Consider the following 12124-nt stretch of genomic DNA (forward strand, 5'->3'; position numbering starts at 1 on the left):
AAACAAAATCAAGTTTCGGTGAACTGTTTCTTGTAAGAACAGTATGAAACATAGGGACTGCTCCTTCGCCAAACTTTTAGACCGATGTCACGTGTCGCAGGAGACGAACCATCACTGGTCTGCTATGACTTTGAGTGTCATGCACAAGTCTAGATTTGTGATACTTCACCTACAGTTGATGTCGTCTCAATATGAGTGAAAAATTCTTGAAGGAACGTAAAATAAACAACAACAAAAAACACACACCGAAAACAAAAATACATGAAATGAAATGATCGAGTTATTGTCCTTATGAGCAGCCATACTTACCGTACATTGATGCGTCTAATATACTGACCCGTATATGAAGTGGAGACCCGTAGCCTTGAACGAAGTGACGGGTTATATGATATAGTTATTAACGTTCATTGAAAAATGGCAGAGACATCCAGCAAGAGAACCTGTTTGATTGCCATAGATGGGAGCAAGTACGCAACAGAGGCTGTGACGTGTAAGTAAATCGGTATGGTCACCTAAGGGGGTGGTACTGTGAGACTCGGTAGTTAATTTCTCAGTATGTAGAAGTGTGATTACCTTAGGGTTTGGGAGGGTAGTTCTGTCTCCATCATAAGGTGGAGAGAGAGAGAGAGAGAGAGAGAGAGTGTGTGTGTGTGTGTGTGTGTGTGTGTGTAGCGGTGTGGTGACTTTAGGGTGGGGGGTGGGGGGCTGGCTCGTTCTGTATGTTTCGGTGTGGTCCGGTAATTTTAGGGCGATGGAGGGTGCAGCGGTTTAGTGAATTTAGGGGGAGGCTGGCTCTTTATGGAGCGGTATGGGGAATTTAGAGGGGGGGGGGGGGCTGGCTCTTTATGCAGCGGTGTGGTGAATTTAGGGGGAGGCTGGCTCTTTGTGGAGCGGTGTGGTGAATTTAGGGGAGGGGGGGGGCTGGCTCTTTATGCAGCGGTGTGGTGAATTTAGGGGTAGGGTGGCTCTTTATGCAGCGGTGGGGTGACTACAGGGTGGGGGCGGTTCTGTATATTCCAGTGAGATCCGGTGATTACAGAGTGAGGTTGGCTGATTCTGTAGGTAGTGTTGTGTTCACTTTCGGGAGGGGGTTAGGTTAGAGTTTTTGCGCTGTATCGGTTTTATCTGACCGTCTGGGCCATTTCTTATCTGTATCACCTACTAAGCATTGTTTATTGAAGGAGTAAGAGATAAACCTGTTCAAATGCATTTTAACCTTGAAAGGTGATCTGTTGACGGTGTGTGTTACATTTATCTGTAAGTAACTGCATAGTATGAATTATGTATGCTTACAATACCGCTTGCTGCGACCTCGTGAGGTATATGAAATGGAGTGAATTTTATTGCATCAATGGTTCCTTATATATTTGAACAATCTTGTCCTCGTTTCATGAGTAAAATTAGATTTTTGAAGAGTCACGAAGTGTTTGTGTTGAGAAAGGCTGTATGATTCATAGTGAACAGTAAGCTGTAAGATAATAGCCGTACTCGGTAATGTTCAAACCTCTTTATGATTTCCTGTCATACTGATGATCAGTCAAAACACAAAACTTGTGACAAAATATTTCTCGGTGAATGACACTTTTGCATTATAACTTTTAAATTCTTGTTCATGACGCATATCACATATCGATGCATTTTTTTTATGTGTGTTATTATTCATGTGTAAACAAAAATATCTCGATCACAGGGGCTAAACCCGTTTTGGGCCCGAACTCTGTGATACCACAGAGTTCGGGCCCAAAACGGGCCTAGTCCCTGTGATCTCAACCGCATCGAAGATGTTTTAGTTTAGAAAAAAAAAATCACTTTTATTTACAGGGTACAAGAATAATGTCCACAAGCCTGGGGACCATGTGTTGCTTGTGACGGCGGTCGACCACCGCAAACACATGCAGTATGGGTGTAAGTTACATGTACATGAATAGTCATATCATATTTTCTGGGTAATAAAAAAAGAGAGAAATCGTTCTTGTTACCGAACTCAAGCGAACATCATGCGTAACACTGATTTCAGTTTAAATGCGCGACATTTTATCGAGCTCCAGTCGTGGTACTATATGTACAACTCTGGCTCAAGATGTCATAGATAGTGCCCGTATTTCTGGTTTCCAAGAGCAACGCTTATCTAAATATATCTAGTTACCAATAACAACATTTACTTTTTTGCATTGTAATACAACAATCGATTGATTGTAACATGTAACGTGTTACTAAAATTAATTTATGATATTTACATTTCCAATGTTTTTAACTTCGATATCTTTACCAATTTAAATTATAGCTATTTCCTCATGAATGTGAACAATGTGGTATGAATCTTGATAGATATAGTACAGTACAACTATTTAAACGGCTGGGAATATTTCGACAGAAATGAAAGTAAAGTGCAAAAAAATAAATAAAAATCAAAACACTTGAGGGTATGAACAGCAACGCTTCACGCCAGCATACTTTCATGAATCGCGTTGGTATATTGGCGTAAAGCATCACAGTTCATACTCTCATGTATTTTCAAAAATGAAATTTATTTCTTAAATAAAATGTTTTCTTTAGTTTGTTATACGGAGGATGAAGGTTGCTAACATTGCAGAAAAATGCATAGCCCGTGATAGTTCGTGGAATGTATATATTCATACGATGACAAATGACACTCATCCTCGCAAGCCAAGTGTTCGATTCGCTTACTCTCATCTCCCCCTTGGCGGATTTAGTCGCATTTCTAAGCTTTCAAAATATCGCTCTTTGACTTTCCAAAGCATCCAATCAAATCGAGCGATTCATACGGTTTGGTTTGAGTGATGGCGGCCCCCGTGTCTCGCCTTAGTTGTCGCCTTTGCCATGACATTTTATCTATAAAAAAAAACAAAAACAAAGACGGACGATTTTCATCGAAAGTTTTGGGTTTTCGGTAAAATTCAAGAGATAATCGATTATGTACATCACCCAAATGACGATAAAGGATGGTATGTGCTGAAATAAACTGAACAAACTCAGCAAAATTGAGTACGATATTAAAACAGAAGTAGAAACGTTAAATCTGGGGGGGGGGGGGGGGTGCTTTAATACATGATTTACGCCTTAAACACTAAGGTGATATAGGCGCACAGCTAGTATGCACACATAAATAATTTTTTTTTAAAAAACAAAAAACCCAATTTTATTGTTTTCATCTGTCAACTACATTTTGTAAGCATACACATGCAACAGAAATTATTGTGCGTTATCTGATTGGTTAAATTTTGTTTTCATCAAGACTGATAACTCGCTCGATCCGTTAGATGGCAGTTCAGTCGCAACTAAATCCTCCTAGGAGGAGATGAGAATAAGCAAATCGGACACTTGGCTTGCGAAGATGGATAACACTAAAAACCGATCTAACTAGACTGAAACAAGATGTGGCTTCATTGTTGCAAACGACAAGGAATGAACGTCAATAGAAATTAAACAATAAACACACAGTGAATGTAGATATAATTATGCATATAACATACTTTAATACCAGATTCAATCGTATGTCTATTTACTGGCACAGGTTACTGTACTTGAAATGAAATAGGTTCACCTAGAAATAGCGAATTATGTAATAACTTAAACATGTAATAACATTGTATTCAAGAAGACCTGACATTATGCTTGGTACATGTAAAAATAAGATTATAGTTCTGCACTTGTTTGATCAATTTAGCTCGCTGCTGTGTTTTATGTAGCTGCAGATATGTAGTTTTTTGAAAATGCTGGAACAAACCAGAGAGCTGCAGATCCACCCCTCATAAAAACTTTGGATTTACTGTCCGGAATCTGCGCACAGTTGAGGTCTTATATCGCTAGCTGTACCTAATGTATTTTTCCCACTATACATGTACTTGTATCTAAACATACCTTCAAACATCCATTACAGCCTCATGCGAATCGAAAACCCACAGCTTTTTAAAAACAATTTCGTTTGTTGACGTAGCCATGGTACGTAGCCAGTGAATTCGACTACGGTTCATTTCCATACTTATACTCTCTTTGGAATAATATTGTCAGTGTGAAATAATATCCCGACAAATATTTTTTAATTGAATGTTTGGGATGAAACCATACCAGTTCGGTTAAAAAATAATTGTTTGAATATTTAACTGAATTCGTGGCTTTCATTAGTCTGGTCCCCATCCTCAACAATTTATTTTTACACCTCACTGCAATCTAATTAAAATTAGATGTTAGATCCACTCACATACTCGTTTGTGTTGCGAATATGTGAGCGGACCTAACATCTAATTTTAATTAGATTGCACTTCACTATTGACATTTCACGATTACTTTTCTTGCGTCTTGAGGAATTACGCACTTTTTCATTTTATATTAATTACTCGTGTTTATGATGAATTAAGATCGAATACATACCTCGTATTGGGCATTATGAATAGATATAAAAATCAATGGGGTTCGAATTGACTGGATACCTACATGTATATGTAATATGGCTATGTCATAAAACGTTCATAAAGTTGTGAGTTTTCGGTTCGTATGGGGTTTTAATAGATGTTTAAGAATATATTTGGACACAAGGATAGTTGGGTACTTTTGAAGCAAGAATACAGCGATATAAAGTATCAACCGTGCGCAGATTATATTGCGCCGTAAATTGGGGGTTGGATCTGTAGCTCTCTAGTCTGCCTCAATATTTCCCCAGAGAGCTACAGATAGATCTGCAGCTGTGTTTTATGTAGAAATGAAATGTTAAAACAGTACACGTTTCACCAAAAGCTGTGACGATGACTCCTGGAAATCCAGACTCGATCACACACGCCTTTGCCGCAGAGGACAAGAAAGCGAATGAAATCATTGACAAGGTGAAGACACTGACACAAGGATTAGGGGTGAGTATTTTACAAGTCATCTGTTGCTTTGTTTGTAAATGCTTCGTAGCCAGGGTTGTAAATGGAATTATATATATAAAAGGATATTGCATTTGTAAAAGGAATCTATTTAGGCAATCATAAATTGACTACTTTTCAAAAATCTTCTCTACACCTGTATTCCTTTAAGAAAAACTAAATGCATAGTGATATAGAGCAGGCAGGCCTCTACCAGAATTGTAACTTTTAGGATCTCCGGGGTAGAGGTTCTGACTCCAGGGTGGGCCAAACGTGGTATGTTTAGTGTATATGTGCAAAATATATAAATTATATCTGCTTTAATAATGCTATTGATACTAAATTGAAACTAAATGGATATTTAGAAGGAAAATGAAGTCCTTTACCAAATCGTAAAATGCATGATCCTAGGGGCTAAGGGTTTGGTTTCAGGGTGGTGCCAAAATTATCACAATGATTTGAAGGACTTCTTTAAGTTCCCTGATACCGTATAAAATCTAAATGCATATTTAGGAATTGCAGAAAAGGATGTAGAAAAAATGGTGAATTTTGCAACTGCGGGGTTTGGACTCTAGGTTGGGCCCAAATTAGTCATATCGTTTAATGTTAATAAAACAATTACTTTAACAATACTATTACTTTAAAGGGGGCACTACAAGAGGACATGTATTGCTTTTGTATGTACTAGTACTTTCAGAATGTTTATTTGCAGATGGAGACCGAATTTGTGAAAATGTCAGGTGATCCTGGAGAGTGTATAGTGCATAAAGCCAAGGAGTCCGGGGCGGAATTAATCGTGACCGGCTGCCGAGGACTGGGAACGATCCGCAGGACTATCATGGGAAGTGTGAGTGACTACATCATCCATCATTCCGATGTACCAGTGTTCGTCTGCCGTCACTAAAGCGACATCTACCGGCAATCCTGCGTGATATCGTGGTCTGAATTGTAGATCAGAGATAGCTAGTTGACTATAGAGGGGCTATATATAAGGACTCGAGAAATGAGAAACAAATGTTCTTATGAATCATGTAATCTTTTACTGAGAATGCACTGATGTAAGTCTAGAAAAGTTTACATTTTACTCCGGTACTGGTTTAACTTGTATTAAAGTATTTTACCCAGGAATTGCATTTCTCTGTTTTGGGAGTGCATGTAAGACCAGACTTCTTCACATTTCACAAAACATGAAACAACTTTTCATATTTTTACCTCAAAAACAGAAACTGTGTCATATATAACACATATCGTCTCATCTGAGTGAACTGCTTCCACTTTAATTACCAGCACCCAAATATTAGAACCTATTCATCGTAGCGGATGAACTTTAAAGATAATCTTCAATTATTTTGTGACAGTTTCAATATAAACCACGACAGAAGACATTGATCAAAAATACCCTTAAACAAAGATACAAGTTCATAACAAATGAATAAGCAAAATTGTGTTTTGGCGTGCTTGTCATACATATATCTAGCTGACATGCGCAAAAGGAAGTCAAAGTTAGTATACTGAACCCGATCTAAATTAAATTACATTAGTAAGAATTGTGCATCTTTGAATATGAAATGCACAAAATAACCAGGTTTATCCACATTGGATAAACCCCATTACTTCAGAAATAGTATTACTTGTACTTTCATTCACAACCACTGGGCCTGTTTAAATGTCCATTCTTCCTGTGACCAACTTGATCTTCAGTTGCAAGGTGAAGATAACGAACAGTGATCAATCTCATAACTCCTATAAGCAATACAAAATAGATAGTTGGGCAAACACGGACCCCTGGACACACCAGAGGTGGGATCAGGTGCCTAGGAGGAGTAAGCATCCCCTGTTGACCGGTCACACCCGCCGTGAGCCCTATATCTTGATCAGGTAAACGGAGTTATCCTCAGTCAAAATCAGTGTGCCAAGAACGGCTTAACAATCGGTATGAAACACGTCAGACAGTATTTGACCCAATGCGAGGTTGTATTGACGAACTAGATCGTTATCACGACCATAGAATTTGCGAACTGCTGACTTCAATCGAGGCTGAATGAAATGCTTTTTGAAAAAAAAAAACAAAAACATCTGCTCATAGGTACTGTTGATTTAAAGTTTTAGATACTGTAAAGTCAAGAACATGTATTTTTCCTTTTGTGTTTTTTGTGGATCGTTTAAGAGTTAGAGAGAGAGAGGAGAAATCTTGAGTTCGACCCTAGGGAGAGGTATCCTAGTGAATTTTTCTGTGCTTTATATTAGATATTTTTTCACTTAGGACATGAATATCATTTAAAAGTTCACTGCTATCTCTATACTTTAGAAAATATTTCAAATGCAGTGTGTATCTTGTATGATCTCCTTAAATTTACGTTACATGTAAATGGCTGTATCTATGGCAAACTCTTTCACTATTTATTCGTAAAATAAGATATATCTTTAAATAAGATATATATCTCTTTACATTAGAAAGATATCTCTATTGGCTGTAGGGATATCTCTGTAAGTTAGAGAGATATCGTTTTACGCTATTGAGATATTTTTAAACAAAAGAGAGTGGCGTTGGTGGCCTAGTGGTTAGGCTGTCAGACTCTCGACCGAAAGGTCGTGGGTTGGGTCCTGGCTGCGGCAGGGCCGACGTCGCGTTGTGTCCTTGGGAAAGCACTTTACACGAATTTCCTCACTCCATCCAAGTGTAAAAGGGGTACCTGGCTATAGACAGTGAAAGATATTGTTAGAATGTTAGTGCTCTAGCGCCTGTAACGGCAGCTTGCACTGTCTGCTTCCCAGGAAGCTGAGAAAGTTCTAGATTGATATAAGGTCTGCCAGGGTAATAATGTATTGTAAAGCGCTTTGAGCAGCATACGCTGGAAAGGCCCTATATAAAAACCAATCATCATTATATCTTTAAACAAAAGATATATCTCTGAAACTAAAAAGATATCTCTTTTAACTAAAGTGATATCTATTTACGCTTGGGAGATATCTCTTAAAGAGAAAAATATCCCAAGAAATATATCTAGGGTAGAGATATCTCCGTATCAATGTAAAAAGAGATATCTCTTTAAGTTAGAAAGATATCTCTTTAAATTTTCAAAATTTTAACTTAAAGAGATATCTTTAAATTAAACAGATTTTCCTTGGGTAATCATAATGACTTCTCCTTGTTGCATTGCCATCAATATGATGTAACCCTATTTTTTAACCAATCAAAATTCTTCTAGTGTAAAAATGGCGGGAAATGTTGAAGAGGTGATTGGGATAACATCATCAAGTTGCCGAGAGGCTGATCAAATCTAGCTCACATATTTTATCAATTTATTATCTTTGTTTGTTGTTAAAATTTGAAGATATCTCTTTTTGAAAATTTAAAGAGATATCTCTTTAACTTTAAGAGATATCTCTTTTTACATTGATAGAGAGATATCTCTTTGTGATATATATATCTCTCTTTCTCTTTGAGGGGTATCTCTCTAGCTTTAAAAAATATCTCTCAAAGAGAAAGAGATATCTCCTAAGCGTAAAGAGATACCAATTTTGTTTAAAGATATCTTTTTAGGTAAAGAGATATCTCTTGTTTAAAGAGATATCTATTTTGGTTAAAGAGCTATCTCCCTGACGTAAAAAGATATCTCTCTAACTTACAGAGACATCTTTCTAGTGTAAAGAGATATCTTATTTTACGAATGAATACTAAAAGGGTTTGCCATACCGTTCGGTTAGCATCGCTGGCTGATATTTCAATAAAACCGAACATGAATACTTTATGAGGTGTCCTTTTAGGCTAATAACTAGGTAAATGCATTTTTGGACGGAGTCATACAAGCTCTGAATGTAGGCAGGCGTGATGTTAAGTTATCCATATACGTCAAATTTCCTCGATTAAATTTTATTGTACCTGTGTGGATTTGAAGTTTCCTTTTAATATTCAGCAATACATTTTCAATGATATTTAAATATGATGATTCGACAGGCCAACTTAGACATAAGATACCCCCTCCCCAACGATTAAAGAAAAATGGAGTTTGCGGTGGTGGAACCAGCGGTGTAGACAACTGGAAACTTGTGATATTCTCGGGTGAAAGCAAAATCATATTAGGTCATGACGAAAAAATTAGGATTTGGAGGGAAAAGGACTAAAGATGGAGGTCCGATCTCGTTCAACAGTGAACACCTCATGCCAAGTACGAAGTTATGATATGGGGATGCATTTGTTGGGAGGGTGTGGGAATTATAACGCCAGTGGAAGGAAATATTAACGCTGCTAAGTACCAGGATACATGTATCTTATAGGAAAACCTGTGGCCAGTTTTGGCGAAACATTTTGCTCCAAAGACGACAATGTAACCGTCCATCGATCCAGGTCACCATAAGAATATGGGGCCAGGAATCTTAAATCTAAGTTGGCCTGTCGAATGATCAGACTTGAATATTATTCATAAGATTCCTGGCCCCATATTCTTAAGGTGACCTGGATCGATGGACGCCCCCGCAAACTCCATTTTATCTTAAATCGTTAGGGGAGGGGGGTTCGTCCTTTACTACGATACTTCAAATTCTTAATTCTTACCAAAGCGGGGTGTTAGTTTACATTTGAAAATGAACAATATCTACTGATTCCACAAGTCTGTGCCTGTACCATGGTGACTTCGTTTTGTTTGTGTCGTCATCTGACAGTAAGGTTTGTTGTCTACACCCTTGTGTGTTATTGGAGACCTCCAGGTTTTCGGTAATAAGCTTATTTATTTTCTTTAGAGAAGTAGACAGGCATAAACAACATCCACTTCTCTTCGCAAATCTTTTTTGTGATTCTGGAAAATATGTAAATGCCGGAACCCGTAACGGACCAATTTTTCTATCTTTAGCACTGAAGAGTTCCCATGCTAAAAAAAATATTTTGATTTGTTTTGGTTTTCTCATTTATATTTGTTTGGAACTCTTCTGTGTTTTAAGAGCAGGAAAAGGGGTCTGTAAACAATTATGGCGCCAGAATCATTCAGGAAGAAAAAATCAGGAAGATTTATTAGTAAAAAACGTCATCAAAGGTTACAGAATGCTAAGAGAGGTTATGCATTATCCCTTGGACGTAAGATAGTGAATGTTAATGCCAATAACAACGTGGTTATCAAGGAGAAGCTGGATGAATCAAGAAAAAATTGTTCGTCTGGTGATAATTCACAAGAATGCCTAGGAAATGAAGACACATATCCATCTGATGCATCAGAGAGTGAGGAATTGGAAGAAGAGCATAAGGAGATGATTTGTTGGAGAAGTGGGAGACGAGTTGTGGAACTTGGAATTGTAGTGGACAATTTGGGAAAAGGTTGTGCTGCGTGTGGTAGACCACTAGATTTAAGACATTGCGAGGACGAAAAACGCTATGGACTTGGATCATTGCTATAGATAAGATGTCAGCAGGAAGCATTCAGTCATCTTTCACCTGTTTCTACTGGGAAACGTCGTATTGCAGAAACTAACGTACAATGGCACATCAAAGAGATCCTGTATTAGGCATTTCTTTATTATTTTCAGAGATGAATAGCAAAGGAAAACCAAGAGTGACACAAAAAAAAAACAAAAAAAAAACAAAAAAAAACCCCAAAAAAACAGTAAAATCATAAATGCCATTGTAAATTATTTTCAGAAGTTGTAAAATTTTACGCTTATATTATGGGAGATAACTCTTCTTTGTCTTGAGAAAATCAGCGAATGTGATTTTTACAATTTTGCTTCTACTGAGAAAATTCGCCCCGTATGGTATATGTTTTTTAAGTTTATATTACACTTTAAACATTAAGTCAACATATTATGAAGTTTATTTTAATTTGTAAAGCTTTACGGAGGGTGTAATGTCCATATATGTAATTTTATTGAAGCAACAACTAATATTTTCCTAGTGTAAAATTTGTAATGAATTAATATTTTACATGTTATGTTGTAAATCTAATATCAGTACACTCTGTTCTCCTTGACAATAATTTTTGAGCGAATAAAAAAGGTAAACAAATGAAGAATAAACTAATTTACCATGATAACTATTGTTTTGTACTTTTTTGGAAATACGGAAAATATTTCACTCTCCAAGTCAAAGGGGAAAAGAATTCAAGGAATTATCCACTTTTATAAAAGAATGACATCATATAAAGTATCTTCGAAAGAAAAAAAATGTTTGTATCGTCTGCCCTTAAATCCAGGCATATTTGAGTCGAAGCGTAAACCGTAACAGGTTGCGGCATTTACACGGTTTTCCAGAATCAAAACATGAAGATTTGCGAAGAGAAGTCGATGTAGACTATGCTTGTCCATTTCTCTGATAAGAATACGGTAATATTCTGTAGGATGTTCAGTGCATTTGTAATCCGGATAACTAAACTGTCTACTTTGTAGGCGGCCGTCCATACTCGGCTCCGTGTGGTCATTTGTCTCCATTGTTTTAAGTGTCGTCTTTTATGCACTTTTGAATGGTGTTGTCCATTGAGTGTTGCCTTTATGCCGTATTGGAGGTCTTCCCCACCCTCTTGAGAAATATCGCATGAAGCCGGGTGGATCCGGGACTTTCTCTTCGGAATTTAACAAATAAAGGGTCATTTTGAGCAATGAGACTATGTTTAGATTCCATTTATGACCAGAACTTTAGCCCCCCCCCCCCCCTCTCGCTACAAGGTCTCACATACCATGGAATTCAGTATTATCATTACTTACTCAAAGGATGGTATTCTAAATCTCCGCAATTAAATTCATTTCTCCGAAACAATGCCTTTATTTCGTGGGGGTAGCTATGTGTAAGGCTTACAGGCTTATACTTTGGTACTTAATGATAATATTTTCACCCCGTATGTTCCATCCTCTTTTGAATCTGTAGCCGTATGTTACTTTTCACCTAAGTCACGATGGTCCACAGTGTGTTTGGGATGGTAGCTGAGACCACAGGGGCTAAGCCCGTTTTGACCCGAAACTCATTGTAACCATAAATATATTTATGGTTACAATGAGTTTCGGGTCAAAACAGGCTTAGCCCCTTTGGCTGGGACTAATTCTTAAGGTGCATTTGGGCTGTTTATATAAAACATATTTTTATTTCCAATCAAGGACCCTCGAGGGGCAGCATGAAAATACATACAAATGTATACATATATCGGCAAAGAAAAAGAAGTGATTACATAACACCTAGTTTGAACACAATGTCAATATTGTTAATTGCATGTATTGTTGAAAATAAATTTCCCGATTAAATTTAGAATAGATTGCTTTTCAGAATATGATATGTTTATGAA

The 12124-nt window shown here is 37.3% G+C and overlaps 1 protein-coding gene across 2 annotated transcripts; it reads left to right on the forward strand.

Moving 5' to 3' along the window:
• The first annotated feature begins 278 nt into the window (after window positions 1-278).
• LOC125652149 (stress response protein NhaX-like) lies at window positions 279-5993 on the forward strand. Of its 2 annotated transcripts, none has more exons than XM_048881143.2 (4): window positions 279-490; window positions 1822-1905; window positions 4756-4868; window positions 5578-5993. In XM_048881143.2, exons 1-4 carry the CDS (start codon window positions 415-417, stop codon window positions 5767-5769), a joined length of 465 nt encoding a protein of 154 aa, XP_048737100.1. In that variant the 5' UTR covers window positions 279-414; the 3' UTR covers window positions 5770-5993. The 2 variants fall into 2 exon arrangements, with proteins under 2 accessions (XP_048737100.1, XP_048737099.1); XM_048881142.2 differs by having other exon boundaries at window positions 283-490; window positions 4738-4868.
• The last annotated feature ends 6131 nt before the right edge of the window (window positions 5994-12124 follow it).

The sequence above is a fragment of the Ostrea edulis genome, chromosome 5, assembly GCF_947568905.1.
Source record: "Ostrea edulis chromosome 5, xbOstEdul1.1, whole genome shotgun sequence".
In the NCBI taxonomy this organism is placed as follows: domain Eukaryota; kingdom Metazoa; phylum Mollusca; class Bivalvia; order Ostreida; family Ostreidae; genus Ostrea; species Ostrea edulis.